We start from the raw sequence: 19,960 nt of genomic DNA, 5'->3' as shown, positions 1-19,960 counted from the left end.
GATAATAGAATTATCTAGTCCATTCGTTTATTCCATACACATTTATTTCTGTTTGAATGTGTATGGAATAAACAAATGGACTAGATAATTCTAGTTTGGACTAGATAAGGAGAAGTATCTGATGCTTCAGAAGGTCATGCATTAAAAAGACTGAATATTGCATCAAGAAGGTAGTCACTGGTGGCTTTGTCAAGAGCACTCCCTATGGAAGAAAGCCAGATTGCAGCTTACAGTTCACTGAAATGTAATGCACTGAGACCACTGAAAGAGACTTCTGATCAGTGAAAACCTTCTCTCAGGGTACCATGCTAGATGAATTGAATACCTCATTGAAAAAGTATCCACACTCCTAGGTAGTATACTGTCTCTTTGGGGAAGAAAGACCATCAATCATAGCCATATGAATGGCTAGCATTTATTGAGCATTACTATGTGTCAGTAAACAAGTACTATGCTTGCCTTATCTCCTGTAATTCCCACAGCAATTCTATGAGATATTATTATCACTAGTTTACAGATGAGTAAACTAAGGCTCATAGGGTTCTGGCAGAACTGAAATTCTCCATGTCTTTTTGATTCCAGATTTATTCTCTTAATCATGATATGATTTTGTCTCATATAATCCAACACAATAAATAAGGAGGTCAGGCAGTAGGAGGTGAAGTTGGAGAGACTGGCAGACCTTTCAGGAGGGGTCATTTATGCCTGGCTAGGAGTTTGGACTTTATGCTAAGGCTATGGGAGTACCATTAAAGTGATTCTAGCACTGCAAAGTTATGATTAGGTTTATCAACCAAAAGGAAAAGAAAAGACCTTGGTGGTCACAGTGGAGGTGAATAGGACATAATCAAGAAATGTGAAGAATGCAGAATCAAGAGTATTTGGTGCTGGACAGAGAGAGTGAGCAGGAAGGTGGGTCAAGGATGACTTCCAGGCAGTTGGTGTGCTTCAGCAAGGGGAGGACATTCACTGGGGTAGGTGAAAAACACACAGGAAGAGATGTATTGGCAAATGTTTGGTTCAAGAGCTGAAGTTGCTGAAGAAGACAATAGGAAACATGTTTAATAGGCAGTGCCTGAGGATCATTCAAGGGGCAACATCTGGTATAGATTTGGGTATATCTTGGGAGAGAGATCTGGGCTGAAGGTACAGAATTAGAAGGCAACATTTTGAAGCCATGAGAGTAGATGAGGTCACCATGAGAGAGTTATGTAAAAGCAAAGTAAGAAGAGAAGATGGCTAAGGAGGGAAACAGTGAAGCTCACCATCATGCAAGGAATTGGCAGTGGAAAAAGCACCCAGGAAGACCCTGACGGGTGACCAGATAGGTAGAGGAAGACCAGGAGAGTGTGGTTTCATGAAAACCAAGGGAAAAACATGTTTTAAGGAGAAGTATCTGATGCTTCAGAAGGTCATGCATTAAAAAGACTGAATATTGCATCAAGAAGGTAGTCACTGGTGGCTTTGTCAAGAGCACTCCCTATGGAAGAAAGCCAGATTGCAGCTTGCAGTTCACTGAAATGTAGTGCACTGAGACCACTGAAAGAAACTTCTGATCAGTGAAAACCTTCTCTCAAAAACCAGCGTAGTCAATTATGAGATTGAGATATGGTTCACACCCAATTTGGTTTTAGATGTGAGGTGTTAAAATAAATTTGTTGAACATATATTCAATCCTCACCAAAACTTACTGCAACCCCATTATAAGGGGGAAATAATGATCAAGATGCTAGGAATTCAAATTAATGTCATGAATCAGTATTGCCCAGCAACATCATGATTCACCAAGCTGGGATAACACCTCTTTTTTTTTTCTTTTTTTTTTTTTTTGAGATGGAGTCTTGCTCCGTCACCCAGGCTGGAGTGCAGTGGCACTATCTTGGCTCACTGCAACCTCTACCTCCTGGGTTCAAGCTATTGTCATGCCTCAGTCTCCCAAGTAGCTGAGATTACTGGCATGTGCTACCACACCCAGCTAATTTTTGTATTTTTAGTAGGGTTTCACCATGTTGGCCAGGCTAGTCCCGAACTCCTGACATCAGGTGATCCGCCTGCCTCGGCCTCCCAAAGTGCTGGGATTACAGGCGGGAGCTACCTCAACCAGCTGACACCTCCTCTTTACGTAGCACCAGACGAGTTGTTCTTGAAATGGGCCTGACTACTCCCATTCAGTGACCTGACTGCTCTTCTGGGGGTCTCTAGCAAATAGGTATTCGGATTTACCTTTCTCACTTTGGCAATGCTAAAAAAAGATTATAGTAAAGGCAAAACTATAGCCAGGTGTGGTAGCACATGCCTGTAGTCCTGGCCCAAGACTTTGGGGTTGCATTGAGCTATGTTGGTGCCACTGCACTTCAGCCTGGGTGACAGAGCAAGACTCCAACTCTAAAAACTAAAAAATAAGAAAACCCTGGAAGGCCGGGCGCGGTGGCTCAAGCCTGTAATCCCAGCACTTTGGAAGGCCGAGACGGGCGGATCACGAGGTCAGGAGATCGAGACCATCTTGGCTAACACGGTGAAACCCTGTCTCTACTAAAAAATACAAAAAACTAGCCGGGCGAGGTGGTGGGCGCCTGTAGTCCCAGCTACTCGGGAGGCTGAAGCAGGAGTATGGCATAAACCCGGGAGGCGGAGCTTGCAGTGAGCTGAGATCCGGCCACTGCACTCCAGCCTGGGCGACAGAGCGAGATTCCGTCTCAAAAAAAAAAAAAAAAGAAAAAAAAGAAAACCCTGGAAAACCCCCAAAACATATTCTAAGAAAAAGGAATTGCAGAATATCATGGAATCCTTAGAGGAAAAAAAGAAGTGTATTTTAAAGTAATCATTATTTTTACCATTGGCTTCTTTTTTAAATTGAGAACATTTTTAGTGTTCCTTTGTACTTAAAGGTCAGAATTAAAATAAACCTTTTGGTTCTTCAATGCAAACTTTTGTTAGCATAGTAATAAAGTAATTCAGTGCTCATTTATGGTTTAAAAAATAACTACTCAACGAATAACCCCAAATTGTCTGCTGTCTCTCATTTAGTCTGTAAGAAAAAGCAACTTCTTAGAGAAAGCAATTTATGATAATGAACGCGCTTTTTTAGAAAAAAAAGATTTTCTCTAGAATTATTGCACATCGGTGAGTTTTTTTAAACTGTTGTAATCATTTTCTGTGCCTAAAAAGGATCACTCTGTCAGGAAGTGGGTCTGCAAAGAGGGTAAGAGTCCAGCAGTGCCTGTCTCCATTCCTGACAAACAGTGATTTAATATAAGGAGGCTCTGTCCCCTAAGAATATTATAAATCAGACCTTTTTTCTGCAAAAGACTTTTCTATATCACTTATAATCCTTCTGACTAAATAGTGTTTCTAAAGGAAATGCCATTCATAAATCAGTAAGCAAATTCACTTTTGGCATTGACATGAAACCATGTAACCACACTGTAATAATAGTTGATTCTCAAAATAAATTCAGTGCCTCATACTTAACATGATTATACATCTAGCACCATTAGCTTTATTTTATTTTACAAATGCATACTACAGTATATTTATAAGCCACCCAGGGCCTGCCAAGGGAGTTTTTCACACCAAGTAAAATCATCAAGCCTTATATTATGCTCTTCTTGAACTCCTGTTGTACTAAATGGAGCTTTCTTATTTACAACAGGCAACTCTAGTCTGGTGAGTGCATCAGTCTCTGTGTAGACTGCAGGGAGTGAGATGCTAATTTGGTTTTGTTGATGCTGGCAAAGCATGAGACTGCATAAATGACCATTTCATTCTAAAAGAACCTAGCTGTAATGAGATGGGTAGTTTCTCCTATTTCAGTTTACAGTTTCACTCCTCTAACTTAACTTTTTGCTTGACATAGTTGAGGAATATGCTAGAAATCTATAATTAGGTAAAGGTAGTTATGAAATTTCCCCATGAATGCTAATCTACCATTTGTCTTCACTTCATTACTAATTACACAGACATTAACAGTATTTTTTTAATGAGGCATTTGGGGATGTTTTTTCCTTGTAATTAGAACATAGTTTTAATATATTCAAAATGCACATAAATATGGAGGAGAAATTTTCCAAAAAGAAAGTAGAATTTATACAAATGCTAATTAAGGTTGTGCATCTTGAAAAGTAAAGCAAATCTTCAGTGATTAAAAGAGCACCTAGAAGACATTCTTTTTTTTTTTTTTTTGAGACAGAGTCTCACTCTGTTGCCCAGGCTAGAGTGCAGTGGCACGATCTTGGCTCACTGCAACCTCCGCCTCCCATGTTCCAGTGATCTTCCTGCCTCAGCACCCCCCTAATAGCTGGAATTACAGGCACACACCACCATACCCAGCTAATTTTTGTATTTTTAGTAGAGACGGGGTTTCACCATATTAGCCAGGCTGGCAGAAGACATTCTAACTGGGCAGAAATCTCTCCACATTAGCGAACATTTCATAATGCTTTCCACCACAAATGAAAAGGTGATATCCAATAGCAGTCTTAAAGTAATTATTGCCAATAAATTCTTATCCTATCCCAGCTTTGCCAGAAAGAATGGAGGTTGTTTACAGACCAGGGACTGCATGCACTGAGGAAAGAGGTCCAACCAGCAGGCCACCTTGGGCCTGGGCTCACCAAGGATACTTACCAGTCACATAGCAAGTCACTTTGCTTCCTGCTGCCTCAGAGTCCTCATCTATAAAACTGGGATAATAATCCTTATTCTGAAGGACAGATGTTGTGAGAATGCTTGAGACTGTGTGAATAAGCTTTGTAAAATGTAAAACACTCACAAAATGTAAAGCATTACTATTTGTTGTAATAAGCAGAATGGAAATGGGCTTTAGATAACTATACAGAAATTATTTCTCTTAGATTCTTAAGTGTTAGACTAACTTCCTATAAATGTATTCTAAGAATCACAGTCCTATAAGAACCTCCCACCCCCCAATTTTTTTTTGAAACAGGATCTCACTCTTTCACCCAGGCTAGAGTGCAGTGACCCAGTCACAGCTCACTGCAGCCTCAAACCCCTGGGCTCAAGTAATCCTCCCTCCTCAGCCTCCAGAGTAGCTGAGACTACAGGTGCATGCCACTATGCCAGGCTAATTCTTTCATTTTTTCTGTACAGGCAGGGTCTCACTATGTAACCCAGGCTGGCCTCGAATTCCTGGCCTCAAGCGATCCTCCTACCTCAGCCTCTCAAAATGCTAGGATAAGAGAAGTGAGCCACTGCCCCCAGCTAAGAAATCCCTTTTTAAAAAAATGTTGAAATTAGAGGGGTTGGGAGAGAGGGAACTCTGTGACCAAACCGTTCAGAAGAATACTGCAAATGCTATTCCTGTCTTAGAACTACTGCAGTCAATAAACCCAGAGCTCCCCAAACTTAGTGAACAAGAAAATCTGTTTTTTCCATATAATCCCCACTATGATCCCAAGGAATTTGTGTTGCACAATACAAAAACACATCAGAAAACTCTTAGAAAAACCTATTATCATGAGGTTAAAAAAATTAAATGTTTATAAACTACAATGTGGCTTTTGGGAGGCGGTATATAAATAGAACTAAAACTTACATACCCAGCTGATGCAGATGATTGAGAGGGCTGGAGTGGTTTCAATGGTGTAGAACCAAGGCTCCCACTTCCCCACTGAACCATGCCCGGGCACGCAGGGGTCCTGGCACTGACTGTGTTTGTGTGCACGCAGAGAGCCTCAGCGGATCCTGGAAGGAGGGCGGCTGCGTGCCTTCCAGCACCAGCAGCAGCGGCTACTGGAGCTGGAGCGCCCCCAGCGACCAGTCGAACCCGTCCACGCCGTCGCCGCCACTCTCGGCTGACAGCTTCAAGCCCTTCCGCAGCCCCGCGCAGCCAGACGACGGCATCGACGAGGCGGAGGCCAGCAACCTGCTCTTCGACGAGCCCATTCCCAGGAAAAGAAAGGTTGGTGGTCAACCATGCGTTCAGTTTCCTGAAGGTGCTTTCCGTCCCCTCTGAAGGGCCAGTGTGAGCTTAACCTTGGACCTACACCCGCTTCCTGTGGAAAGCAGCAGCTTACGTTCCTCTTTAATGTTGTTGAAGTTTGAACAGAAATTGTTATGGTGACAATTAAAAAATGACATATACTGGTAAGTTACCTGAAAGTTTATACGCACGTGTCCCATCCTCTGGTTATAAATTGCTGACCTGGGAGTTACCAGTATTTGTAAGTTAGAAAATTGGACCTCAGGCTTGCTTCAGTATGAACTCACTCTCTTCATGGGACTTATTTTTTTCATATGTAAACTATAATTAATATCTTTTCCTCTTTTCTCCCTCAATCAGCCCTGAAGGGTTATTGGGAAGAATATTTTGTATCTCATTTTTATGCAGTCATCTGTGAAATATACGTAAGAGCTGAGATATAAACAAACTTCCATTCTTACATCCTAGAAATTATGTATTAACTAAATAAAAAGTGAAGAAGAGCCAGGCATAGTGGCTCACACCTGTAGTCCCACTGCTTTGGGAGACAGAGGCAGGAAGATTGCTTGAGACCAGGAGTTGGAGACCAGCCTGTGCAACATAGCAAGACCCTGTCTCTACTAAAAAAATTTAAATAAAAAAAAAAAATTAGCTAAGTGTAGTGGCATGCACCTGTAGTCTCATCTACTCAGGAGGCTGAGGTGGGAGGATCGCTTTAGTCCAAGAGTTCAAGACTGCAGTGAGCTGTGATCTGGCCACTGCACTCCAGTCTGGGCAACAGAGTGAGACCCTGTCGCTTTAAACAAAACAAAAAGGAGTAGAAGAAAAAAAAGACATCCAATTAATTGATTTAGCAAATTAATTGATTACATATTTGTTTAATCCTCCCAGCAGTCCTGTATAGTAAGTTTTGCATTTCCATCTTGATATGAGGAAACTGAGGATCAGGGAGATTGATTGTACACTTTAACTGGCCCCCGTCAGGCAGGTTAGAAAGGGACAGAGCCATCGTTCCAGCCCAGATCTGCCTGAGCCTCAAGTCCATATTCTTTTCATTCTCTTCAGGTACATTTAAGTTATGTTCAGTCATCATTTTTCAAAAACATTTGCATTTCACAGAATGAAGCAAAACTACCACTATACTACCACTAAATCTAGAAGACATTTGGCATTATTTTAAAAATCACCACGTAAATGTAAAACTGTTGTTATATGTATTGGTTTTTAAATTTAGTATTGGTAGCTTCATTATTAAATGGCTGTTCACAAACAAAAATCCAATATAAAGCCCTGAGGATTGCAGTGCAAACTTTTTTCCTCCCCCAATTCATTTCAAAGAGGGAAAACAAAGAGATGGCATTGATCCAACAATGCCTTCCCTCCCTGCGCCTCTCAGCATCATTCCACATGTGTAACAGTGGAGATGATATGGGCACTGTCTCTGGGTGTGTACATGTTAAAAAGGCTGACATTTTTGTCCAGAAAAAAGGATATTAATGTAGACCCCTGACCTTCCCAGAGGCAGTGGCCTGAAGAGTTGCGGTTTCATACCAGTGTGTCATGCAAAGGCGCTGGAGTTGTTCTGGCACCCTGTGGGTCCCCAGGGACACTGAGTCTTCACTTGACCAGTAGGGGAGAGAGGCTGGCACTTGTATCAGTGGGTACCTGCAGGCAGGACAGTGGTAGGAACCTGAAGTCTTTTCCTGTTACTTGAAGCTTCACAGACTTTCTCCCTGGGGTTTTCTGAGTGTGTAGTTCGAACACTCAACAAGCATGGCCCAGGATTGTGACAGAAGTCTCACAGCACAGGGAACTCCAATGTTATTTAAGGCACATTAATGAAAGCCTGTCATACCCTTCCATTTCTAATGTAGCCACTGAGCCAAAAGTCACACTCTTGCATCACAATTAGACTGCACTTGTTAGGCCCATATGGAAGGTCTACAGGCTTTAACTAAATTAAGTTATAGTCAAGTCACCGAAGGAAAAGGAAAAAAGCTTCCTTTTTTACATTTTTTATTTTTTAAATTTTTATTATATATATTTATTTTTATTGAATGAGCACAGGCCCACTCCAGAAGAAGCTAGATAGTAGGAAGGAATGAACGAATAAGAGTAGTGTCTATCCTTCTTTCTTTATGACTTCTCCCTCTATTCAGACTTTAGATGTCCCCAAAGTGAGACCAATAGGATGCTGATTGTAGCCACTAATGTTTAATGCGTGGGTTTTACATAGACCAAGTTGTTACCTTGGCCTTTTGAACTTAAAGTTACTTGGAATGGTGAAAATAACAAGAAGGTGAGGCTGATGCTATTCTTTTTTAAATTTATTAGGTGAACCAATATTTATTGAGCACGTATCAGGCAAAATGCTTATTCCCCTGAGAATAAGGCATAGTTTTTTTCCTTCAAGGTGTCAAAAGTTGGGTGGCTGGAAATTGATGTGTAAAGAGGCAATAATTACAAGTGATAAATGCAGTGTTCGTGATGTGACAGAACACAGTAACTGTAATACAGTTATTTTGGAGATTTTAAAAATCGTGTTTCAAAAGATTTCTGTTAGTTAATTTGCTTAAACCAGACAATATGTCCTGTCTAATTGGTAGAACTTTCTGAGTTCATCTTATTCTCCTCTCCTTTCCCTCAGTTTCATAATACCCATTTAAAACCCATTGTGATAATCACTTGTTCTGTGGGTATTGTTTGAGAACCTTCTAGATCAGTTTTTTCCAAACTGCACGTCTCAATCCACTAGTGGGTTGTGAATCAATTTAATGAGTCACTCTTTAATCAATAAAACAGAATAGAGTACACTGTACATAATAAGTATTCTTTCTTGATAATTTTGTTTCAGTGTACACATATGTGTATGTGCGGTGCAAAATGTATTTCTTATTGTGGCATATCATCCGTAAAGTTTGGAAGCTTCTGTTCTTTGTTATAAAGAGATAATATGATTTGTGGTAAATTAAGATGTCCTCATTGGAAATCAAAAGATTCACATTCTTTGCTACCTTGAGAACCTAAGAATATCATTTCACCTCTCTGATCATCAACTTCTTCATCTGTAAAACAGGCAAACAGGTATTAACATGTCTCTCTCAGGATAGTCATGAAGATTAAATGTGCTAGAATGTGGCAACATTTGAATAGACATTTGAGAACTATGAAACAATGATCCTGACCTTTCTCATTATTATGGAAGCTTCCTCATCTCTTCTCCCACCTCCCCCCAGCACAGAGACGGCTGACTCCCACCTCTTGTGGAGATCCATGTTCCACTTATGTAAAGAAGATGACAGTGTGTGGTACACTGCATAGACAAGGCAGTCTCTCTTACTATCAATAGTGAGGAGGAAATATTTGCTGATAATCACTATATTTGCATATTTAGTTACAGTTTACCAAATGCTTTTAAATGTAGCATTTCATTTAATCATCCCCCAAATCTTTGATGTATTCTTATCCCCATTGTGCCAAGAGGCTCATTGAGGTTATGTTAACTGTCCAAGGCTGTGTAGCTTATAATTTGGCAGAGATCAGTTTAACTGAAATAGCAGAGGAAATGTTTGAGGCAAGTTAATGCAATGAATCTATATTTCCTTCGGCCCACAAGGAGAAAAACATGGAGAGAAAATCATCAGACGTAATTACAGCTCTGTGGCAGGGTGGGAGCAAGGGTGCACAAAGTTTAGAAAGAAATGGAGAGCAGAAACAGGAACTCCAGGCTGTCTGCCACATGAAGTATCCGTCACCTTTAAGGAACCTGCAGCCAAGGTAGGTGAGAATACGAGAAGGGAAATGAAAGGCTTCTTTATCCTAGCTCTGGAGGTCAGCCAGCCAACTTTGTCAAGCCCAGGTCTAGCAGAATTTTTCCTCTGGGATTTCAAGATAGACTGACAGAACTTCCAAGCTCAGAGAAAAACCAGGTTGTGTGAGCCCAGACTCAAACAACTTTGTGAGTTGTGTGACTTTGGGGAGGTGCAATTTCCGTCATGACCACAAGGTGATGCAGTGACCCTGAATACAGCCATTCTGGGAGTTCGTGGGAGAAAATGAATTCTATGGAAGGTCAAAAGAGTTAACCATCAATTCCACAAGACCCCAAGAAAATCAAGAAGCGCTGATAAGAAATGATTTATGTGCCCTTTTCCATGCCAGATCCCTGATTCTGTCAGATTCTGGAATCTGTGCATTCCAAAATTGTCATGCCAGCTTTAGGACTTACGTGACTTAAGCAAGTCATCTGGCCTCTTCAGCATCAGTTTCCTCATCTATAAAATATGGAAAATGGTGGCACTATATCTATGTGGCTGTTGTCAGGAATATATGAAAGGCCCTGTAAAGAGCAATAAATGTTAGCTGCTAATACTTTGCCTCTTTTTCCCCCCATTTGGCAACTGCCTGAATGGGGAATTTGAGAAGCATAGGTGTGGAGAGAAGGGGGTGCTTGCCTCCACCCTCCACCCTGACCACACTGACCACGCCAATGCCACAGTGGCTCAGGATGACTCTGGATCCCTCAGCCACCCTGTGCTCATTTGGGTGTGCATTGAGAAACCCTCTACAATGCACTAGGTGAGTGCAGCAAAGACAGTAGCAGAAATTGGGGGCATAAAAGGAAATCTGACTCAGGACTCTGCATTTCAGAACATTGGCAGCATCTCAGAGGCAATTTCTAAATTTCAGCGTTCATCATTTCCATTTATTTCACAGGTGTGTGTCTTAACCATGAACAGTTTGTACCTGTGTATTAGGAAGAACCTCAAGTTAGAGAAGAAGGCACTGAGTTAACATAAGGTGCTTCAGTAATAGTTGTACAGTAGCAAACAATTAATCATTTGCTCCACTCTGTATTTTTAATCGTTCAGAGCCAAAAAGCTGTGAATCACTTTAAATTGTGAATGGCTGCTCCAAGAAGAAAACAAACCCGTAAAGCCATCACGAATAAGCATGTTGCCAGTCTCTCTGCTGACTTAATTCCTAACCCACTAATTTTGAGCAGAGAGTGCCTCTCGCAAAAAGAACGGCTGTTCCAGAAATAGATCCATCTGTTAAAACTGCTGGGGAGGGCGGTGCTAAGAACAGCAGCTTGGATCAACTGCACGGATTTCATGGTGATGGTACATACAGCATTGTCAGCCAGGGCAGGGAGCTGATTGGCCTGATAGAGAAAATTCAGGATAAAGAGGAATGATATCTAGGCAACTTAGTGACAAGATCTTAGAATAACGTGCCATGTAGTATATAGGCTCTGGAACATTGGAGTTCAAAGGACTTTAGAAATCTTCTAGCCCAGTCTCGATCTTTCCAAGTTAGAGGACTACTCAATATGTCTAGAAATGTCCAGATGTCCCCAAAGATGAGATGCACTTTTAGAATTCATTGATTGAGAAAACACAGAATGACTAGGGATTTCTGTTAATTCAGAAATCTTTTTGTCATTTGTTGTTGCTGTTATAGAAATCATTTAAAATCAACTTTACTTAGGTATAATTTTCACATAATAAAATGAACCCATTTTAAGTGTACCGTTCAGTGAGTTTTGACTGTCTCTACCTGGGTAATCACCACTCTAACCAAGGCCAGCACTCCTCATACCCCACTTCAGTCAAAGGCACCACCAAGTCCCAAACAGGCAACCAACCATTGATATAACTTTCATCACTATAGATTAATGCTGCCTGTTGTAGAATTTCAAGTAAATGGAATTATACAGTGTGTATTTTTGGTATACAAAATACCAAATGTTGGCATCAGGAACTCTCATTTATTGCTGGTAGAAATGTAAAATGGTACAACCACTTTGTAAAACAGTTTGGCAGTTTCTTAGAAAGTTAAATATACACTTACCATATGACCCAGCAATTCCACTCTTAGGTATGTATTTACCTAAGAGATAAGAAAACACATGTCCACAAAAACACTTGCAGACAAATGTTTATAGCAGCTTTATTCATTATCACCCCAAATTGGAAACAACCCAAATGCCCATCAATAGGTACCTAGATAAACAAATTGTGCTATAATCATACAATGGGATACTTCACCACATAAAAGGGAGCAAACTACAGATACACAAAACAGTGTATCACAAAAACATTATGCAGAGGGGAAAAAAAGCCAGGCACAAAAGAATACATTCTGGGTTATTCTATTTACAAAACTGTTTTGTTAATTTTGTATTCACTTATCACCACAGCATCTATAAACAGCACATGGAGGTGGGAGTGTTTCATCTGTGCTTGGTATACATTGAATTCAGCTGTTACTTTGTATTAACCCCACACACCTTGAAGATCCAAAACCTCTACTCTCATTAGTCCCCTCATCTTACAAATAAATAAATAAATCCCCCAAAAGGTAAGTCAACTTGTATACCGTGTAACTGTGAGGTAGCATGAGGTAACATGGCTGCTTTCCCAATTAAGGAGACCACTGGAACCCCTGCCAGCTTCTAGGAAGTTAGTAATTTTAAAATACACTAGTGCATTTACCGATCTTTTGGCATCTGCTGAGGATCTATGTGGACCTCTTGACCCTGAAAGAGCCATTGGAGCCGCTGCCAAGCTGTGTGGGTTTTCACGAGACAGGCTGAGGAAGTTTGTATAATGCAGCCAACTCACCTGCACAGAATAACTCAGCCCTCTCTGTCCCTCAGGGTCCTTAGTCCTCTCTGGAGAGTCTTGGATGTGTAAGCCCCTGTCCCTGTCCTGCCATTCCAACACCACACACACACACACACACACACACACACACATGTCACCATATAAAAAAAAAAATACCTGAAGATCCTCTCAGTCACCTCAGAACATGACGTTAACTCCAGGCTGCTGAGTGATAAAGTGATGTTCATGTACTTTCTAGAATATAGCGTTAGTTGGACTTACACGTCATATGCATGTTATACAATACTTTGAAATACTTCAAAAATGTTATATAATTCAATGAACTGAAGGTGAGCTTCAGCAGTCACCGTATCAATCCTAAGTATCAGTCCGGGTTCTGTCAAGAAAATAGAAGCTACTTCATATATCCTAAGTATGAACCATCTTTTAAAAACAGGATTGAGGCTTACTATTGGTAGGGCAAGCAGAGAGAAAATCAGGGAAACCTTGGCCAAAGGTCTCAGCCAGTAGACCCAAGGCAGTTGTTCCTAGAAACAGTTCAGAAGCTGCTGCAAAGGTGAAAATCTCTGGGAAGTTCTATCCAACCATTGTGGCCCAGAGCATCAATGTTGAGAAATTCTAAAGAGTTTGTCTGGAAGCTGCTATACATCTCACGTCAGGCATATGTGAGATTCCAGGAGTCTGCTCACAACTGCATGGAGCTTCAACTCCTCCTGGGCCTATTGTGGGTGTTAAATAAGATACACATGTGGAAGCTCCTAGCACAGGACCAGGCACAGAGTGGTTCCCAATCGACGGTGGCCTCCCTCTGTTCCCTCTCCTTTATATGAAGAAGACCATTCTGTTAGACTTGAGGTCTTTGCTGACGTTGGTGTTCTGCAGAAGTGCTTTCCACTGGGGTAAATTTTCAGCTGTTCTCCATGAGCTGGTGGACATTCCAGCTTTGCAAACATCTGTTAGCTCTGCGAGGAGAAGCCACGGTAGAAGCACAGATGGGACTGTTCAGATTTGGCTGCTGCGACTCTGCCAGCAGCTTTGCTTGGTTTGGCTTCCTTGGGCAGGCTTGGACCCATGCGGCAATCTGGGCGTCGTTTATTTAGCTATTTTTTCATGTTCTCCTCCTCCCATGGCTTGCTTTTCTTTAGTGTAACAGCAAGTAGTCTGTTTGTAGACAAAGGATTTGTTTCAACTGGATGTAGTTAGGGGACTTTAAAAAGCACTAAACTCCCATTTAAAGAGCCTCATGCTTTGATGCAAGAATGTATTTGGCCTATGTAGAGACAAGTCACTTTACAAAGGTGTAGACAGGGTTAGGGGAAATCAGTAGGGGGTGGTGCAGGACTCCAGGGGCTAACAACATGGAAGGCCATTATTAACCCTAACCCCTAGAGCCTAAAGAGGCTATGCAGGAGAGGAATTTCTACAATCCAGAAGATTTACCAGAACTCTGGAAATATAGCTTTTGGAGAGGTTACCCAACAGAAAGGGTAACTTTTGGAGGAGAAATGTAGCCACTGCCCACCTGTGGCCAGGCAGAAGGGGAGAGCCAGGAGGAATCAATACCCTCCTGCTTTCCAGTCTCTCCTGCCTCCCAACCTCCTGCCGGTGCCTCTCATTGGCCAGATCCAGCCAGAGATCTATGAGCCAGAAGCCCTGTTAATGCAGCCTCCTGGGACCCTGAGCATGGTGCAGAAAAGGCATGGTGTAGACCTGTCAGGTCAAATAGGACAGGTTATCAAGTCCCTTAATAGACATGTAACTTTTCTTTTCACACCAAAGAAGCTTTTCTTACAACTTCATGTTTAAGATTGTTTAATATACAGTCATATGGCATAATTTAACCAATCTCCTATTGTCAACCTTGAGGTTATTTCTTATTTTTATCTAGTGTAAAAATCTGTGATGAATATACATATGTCTTTGCAAGTATTTTGAATTCCTGTTTGGATAGATTCCTACAAATTGAATTGGCTCAAATTATAGGTGTTTCTTAAGCTCTTATTGCCTTAAGCTATGTTGCCCTCAAATTTAAAGATGGCCCCTATCTGTGCATGTGTAAACTATGAAGGCAGAGCTCTGACAGTCTGGACTAAAATGAGATAATAAATGTGAGATGAGATATTCAAAAGGAATGTCAAAAGGAAGAGGTGGAGGAGAAAGCAGAACTTTGTTTTGGGAGTGCCGCCTCCCCCAAAACAGTTGATAGTCTTCCCACTATATGTAATTATGTTTCTGAGTCCCTATTTGCAAACTGCCTTGCAAATCCACAGGAACTTTCTGTATCTCTAGGATACAACATTGTTTTCTAATCACTTTTGCCAATGACCTGAGTCATTATAAATTAGCAATTTTTCCTGCAGCAGATTTTCCATTGTCTTCTGGTGAACTCAAGACTTTCTTCAGGCAGCTACCAGTGTAGGGTATGCAAGACTGGAAGAGAAATGTGCCATATAAAGTGAAGGGAAGACCATCTTATAATTCAGTCCTCTCCATGCAGGGCATCACCATGGATGTCCCCTGAGAAGTTAATTTACAGCCAGGTAAGATAAGCAAGAGTTAATCATGCTGAGAAACATTAAATTCTACAGAACAAATCTTTTTGACAAACATTCTTTGAACACAGACGATTCACTAAGTAAATTTTACAAAGTGCTATTTAAATAAATTAAGATATCTCAAATGTGGCTCATCTCTGAGGGTCCCAAAACACAACCTTTCTGAGATTGAACATAACAAATATTTATTGAGCCAGACACTGTGAGGCACTGGGATAGAATATCGTCTATCCCCAAAGTGCCTCTTGAAAACCCAGCAAAAGGAAAAAAGGCAAAAGGAGACAAAGTTCATTACGTTTCTTATTATCATTACCTTATTTTCTTTGGAGCCTTTTTGCAGGAGTTCAAGGAAGGTCTGTGTATGTGTGAGGAGGAGATAAACAATTGCTGTTGGTAGTTATCCTAATTCCAGGGGACTTAACAGAGGATAATGGTCAGCTTCCTTGGATTCTGGGGGTTTGATGCCTCCAAAATGTGTCATCTACTTGAAGTAACAAATGGAAACTATGCAAAGGAGTTAAACCAATGATATTTATTTTTCTGTAATCAGGACCAACCTTGTTAAAAAACAAATGCTTGACATTATTGCAAGGATGAAGAACAGTAATCTTATAAATAGTACTTGTTGTGGCACAAAAATACCACTGTGATTATCATATCCTAAAACAATCAGCAATTTGAGGCCTTAAAAAAGTCCCATGACGTAGGAGGAGTTTGGCTTTATATGTCCTACAATACTATTATATTCATTATGAAAGCTTACATCTGACCAACTCATTGGTAAGAGCCATCAGATGACACTGGATAAGTCTTGTAACTTTCTGGAATCTTGTTTCCCACCATGAATATCAGAAATACGGAAATAGTGTCTTATGCTTTGCCCATTCCTTTCCCCATTCTCTAAGGCAGGGGTCCCCAACTCCTGGACCTCGGGCTGGTATCAGTCCGCACACAGCCTGTTAGGAATCTGACCAAACAGCAGGAGGCGAGCGAGCACTACCACCTGTGCTCCGCCTCCTGCAGCTCAGCAGCCGCATTAGATTCTCATAGGAACATGAACGCTATTGTGAACCAGGTTGCGCGCTGCTTATGAGAATCTTAACTAATGCCTAATGGAACAGTTTTATCCCGAAACCATCCTCTCCCAACCTGCGCCACAGTCCGTGGAAAAAATGCCTTCCATGAAACTGGTCCCTGGTGCCAAAAAGGTTGGGGACTGCTGTTGTAAGGCAACTATTTTATCCTTCTCAGGTATCCTCAAACTTCATACACACTCTTCCCTCTTTGTCCTCAGTTCTGACCCCAGTTCCTACCTCATTGAAAAATTAGAAACATTCATACAGGAATGCTTTTTTTTTCCCCCTTCTCCACCAAATCAGCAAATTAACTGCATCTGCAGCCACCATCTGGTTTCCCTCCTTTTTCCAGCGGAGAACTGTCCTGTCTTGTCCAACGCAGCCCCTCTCCCTGTTCTGTGTATTGGTGCTGCTCTCCTGACCTTCGGAAGAACCTCATCCTGTCGCTAACCCCTACCTCTCTACTGCACCATCAGTTTCCCTGTCTTTGCAGTCGTTCCCATCAGCGTAGAAACTCACCTTAGTATAACTCATCTTTACAAACCCTCCCTTGACTGCTCATCGGTCAGCAAAATTTCTTGAAAACATTGGCACTTACTCTCTCTGTTTTCCTGAATCCCACTTACTCTCCAGTCCATGCCAATCTGACTTCCATCCACAACACTCTACGAGATTTACCGCTATCTGGGCCACCAGCATACTCCATATTCCAAATCCGAGGACCACTTCCCAGTCCTTGTTGACCAACACAATTGGTCACATTTTCCTTCCTGAGACACTTTCTTCCATTTGTGCTTTTAATATCATGATCTCCTGACCACTTCCCTCTCTGACTGCTCCTTCTCAATCTCCAACATAAAATATTGGATGCTGCAGTGCACCCTAATCATCTCTAACTGCATTTTTGCCTAGATGGTCTCATCCACACCCAAGTTTTAAGTGCTCCTTCAGCTCCTGACTCCAAATTTATATCTCTATCCCCGACTCGCCCTGATTCCAGGTTCACATATCCAGTGTCCTGCGTGCAGTCTCCTTTTGATACATAATAGTCATCTCAAGATTAACATATCCAAAACAGAACCACAACACACCTCGTCATTCAAACCTAAAACATGGAAGTCATCTTTAACACCATCCCTTTTATCATTCTTCATAGTCAACCCAACAGCAAGTATTGTTGGATCTGCCTCCAAAATATGTCTTGGATGTGTCTATTTTTCTCCATCCTCTCTGCCCAAACCCTCTAAGCTACCATCTCTTCTCACCTGTGGTGACTTCACGCAGTGACTCTATGCTGGTGACCTCATTTGTTTTCTATCCCAAAACAAAGTCATATTTAAAAAAAAACAACAAAAAAAAACAAGTCATATAGTGTCACTGTCTTCCTTCAGTAACTTCTCTTTTATTGTAGAAGAAAATCCAAATTCCTTACCTTTATGTGCAAAGCCCCACATGATCTGACCCTGCTTCACCACTTTATCTCAAACAAATCACTCCCTCCCACATTTCACTCTCAACACACCCTCATTCTTTCTGGCCTCCAAGAGCCAAGCTCTTTCTCATCTTCAGGCCTCTGCACTTAACTCTTCGCTATGTCTGGAAAACTCTAGCTCATAGCTTGGCTGGCTCCTTCTCCAACCTTCAGGTCCCAGCTCAAAAGTCACCTTCTACAGGCCTCATGCTATATCTGAAATGGTCATCATGTATTATAATTTATGTCTCTCCCCTACTAGAATTTCACTTCCTTGAAAGAAGCCTCATTTCTTTTTTTGTTCTCTATCCCCAAAACCTAGAATATTCCTTGCTAAAGAGATACTTGGTTTAATGAATGAAAGAATGCCATCAGCAAAAAGGTTAGCAATTAATCAAAAAGTGTTTTCATCCATCATGACTTCATTTCCAGACAGATGCTTGGACTGCTGGGTACATGTATTTTTGCTTGAGTCATTGGTTCTCTTATGTGGAAGATATTTTCTACAATATAGCTTCATCATTTGAAAAATGGGCAGAAAGCATTCATAGTGTAAGGAGTTGTTCATTAATATTTGCCATGGTTTGATATGGTTCATTTACCTCCACCAAAATCTCATGTTGGAATTTGATCCTGGTGTAGGGGTGTTGGGAGGTGGGGCCTATTGGGCGGTGTTTGGGTCATCGGGGTGGATCCCTCTTGAATGGCATGGTGCCATTCTCATAATGGCGAGAGTTCTCGCTCTCACAAGACTGGATTGGATTTTGAGAGAGTGGATTAGTTCCCAGGAGAGTGGGTCGTTGTAAAGCCAGAATGCCCCTTAGGTTAGATCCCTCTTGGCATATTCCTGCATCACCTTTGACCTCCACTATGATTTAACTCAACACAAAAACCCTCACCAGAACCTGAGCAGGTGCTGGCGCCATGCTTCATATGCAGCCTGCAGAACCATGAGCTAAATAAACCTCTTTTCTTTATACCCAGCATCAGGTATTCTTTTATGACAACACAAAATGGACTAAGACAGTACTGTTAAATTATATGCTTTGCGTAAAATAATATTTTGAATTCTGCAGAATTTCTTTTTGTGAACCTAGCAGGTTTGAAGTTGGGATTTAAATTGCCCCCTCTGGCGCATCTTATATTTCAGGTGTTTAGATCACTGGCTCAAGGAGGTCACAGAGGCTGAAATTTGTGAACTGCCTCCTTGGAATAAACACAGACTCGTAAGGATCATGTACTTAAAATTTCCTAATTATATCTTTGCTTCTCCGCATCTCAAAGAGCTTCAGCTCTAGCTCTGTGTAGCTCTGGGTCCTATGCCCAGCACTGCACACTGCAGGGAGAACATCATGGAGCTGGGTGTGTGTGCCCAGGAGCTGCAGAAGAAACAGAAAGATTGCTGTGCTGTGAATGCTGGCCACCCAGGCAGAGCCTCTGGGGCACAGTGGACCACTGGACTCATGAAGCCCATGTGAACAGTGGGTTCCTTCTGTGGTCAGTAATCTGCTCTAGCAGACTGCTGCAGTGTGCTACCACACTTGTCCTCTGCTTGCCATGCTTAAGGCAGCCATTCACTAACACATGAGCACTTTCAATTCTGGAAGCTCCCAAGTACCATTTTCAATTCAGAAACCTGTGGAAAATCTTCAACATGGGGTGGCTGTCCAGATAAATCATCTGGATACTGATTCCATCAGTAATAGCTGATGAGTCGTCTTCTAAATAAGTGAATGATTGCTTCATAGAATCAAGAGTATGATGGTGTGAACCAGAAGTACTTGATTGCAGATATTCTAGCAGGCACATAAATCAAGCTACATCAGTTCCAGCAGTTTGGGAAAGATGTCACCACTGCCATATGTGTTGGTCAGGTGGGCTGACTGTTGTAACAACCCATTTTTCTCGTGTCAGTAGCTTAACACAATAAAGGTTTGTTTACTCTCATGTCACAATCCAGTCAGGTCAGTGGAGGTTCCAAAGAGGGTGGATGTCTTTGCTCCAAACAGCCCTCTGGGGATCCAGGCTTCTTCCTTCTAATGCAGATGTTCTTAACCTGGAATCCACAGATCCCCAAATGGATACATAGAATCCAGGAGGTCGGTGAACCTGTATGAGGGAAAAAGTGTATCTTTATTTTCACCAACCTCTTAACCATAATTTAACATTTCCTATAATTATGATTCAAGGCATCAAGGCATAATAATGTTAGCACCACCTGCGACTTTAATACCTACCAAAATCATAGATGTTTCATATCACATTACAATTTAGTAGATATCATGAAA

General features: G+C 41.5%; 1 protein-coding gene across 1 annotated transcript in view; it reads left to right on the top strand.

Annotated features, from left to right (window-relative positions):
* The window catches only part of ZNF704 (zinc finger protein 704), a 251,943-nt gene that overhangs the window by 195,234 nt on the left and 36,749 nt on the right, over positions 1 to 19,960 (top strand). Inside the window, exon 4 of the mRNA XM_033202167.1 lies at positions 5,688 to 5,920. Within this exon, the coding sequence (XP_033058058.1) occupies positions 5,688 to 5,920 (233 nt within the window). The remainder of the gene's footprint in view (positions 1 to 5,687; positions 5,921 to 19,960) is intronic.

The sequence above is a fragment of the Trachypithecus francoisi genome, unplaced genomic scaffold, assembly GCF_009764315.1.
Source record: "Trachypithecus francoisi isolate TF-2019V2 unplaced genomic scaffold, Tfra_2.0 Lachesis_group7, whole genome shotgun sequence".
Lineage (NCBI taxonomy): Eukaryota > Metazoa > Chordata > Mammalia > Primates > Cercopithecidae > Trachypithecus > Trachypithecus francoisi.
This window is presented reverse-complemented; position numbering and strand designations above follow the sequence as displayed.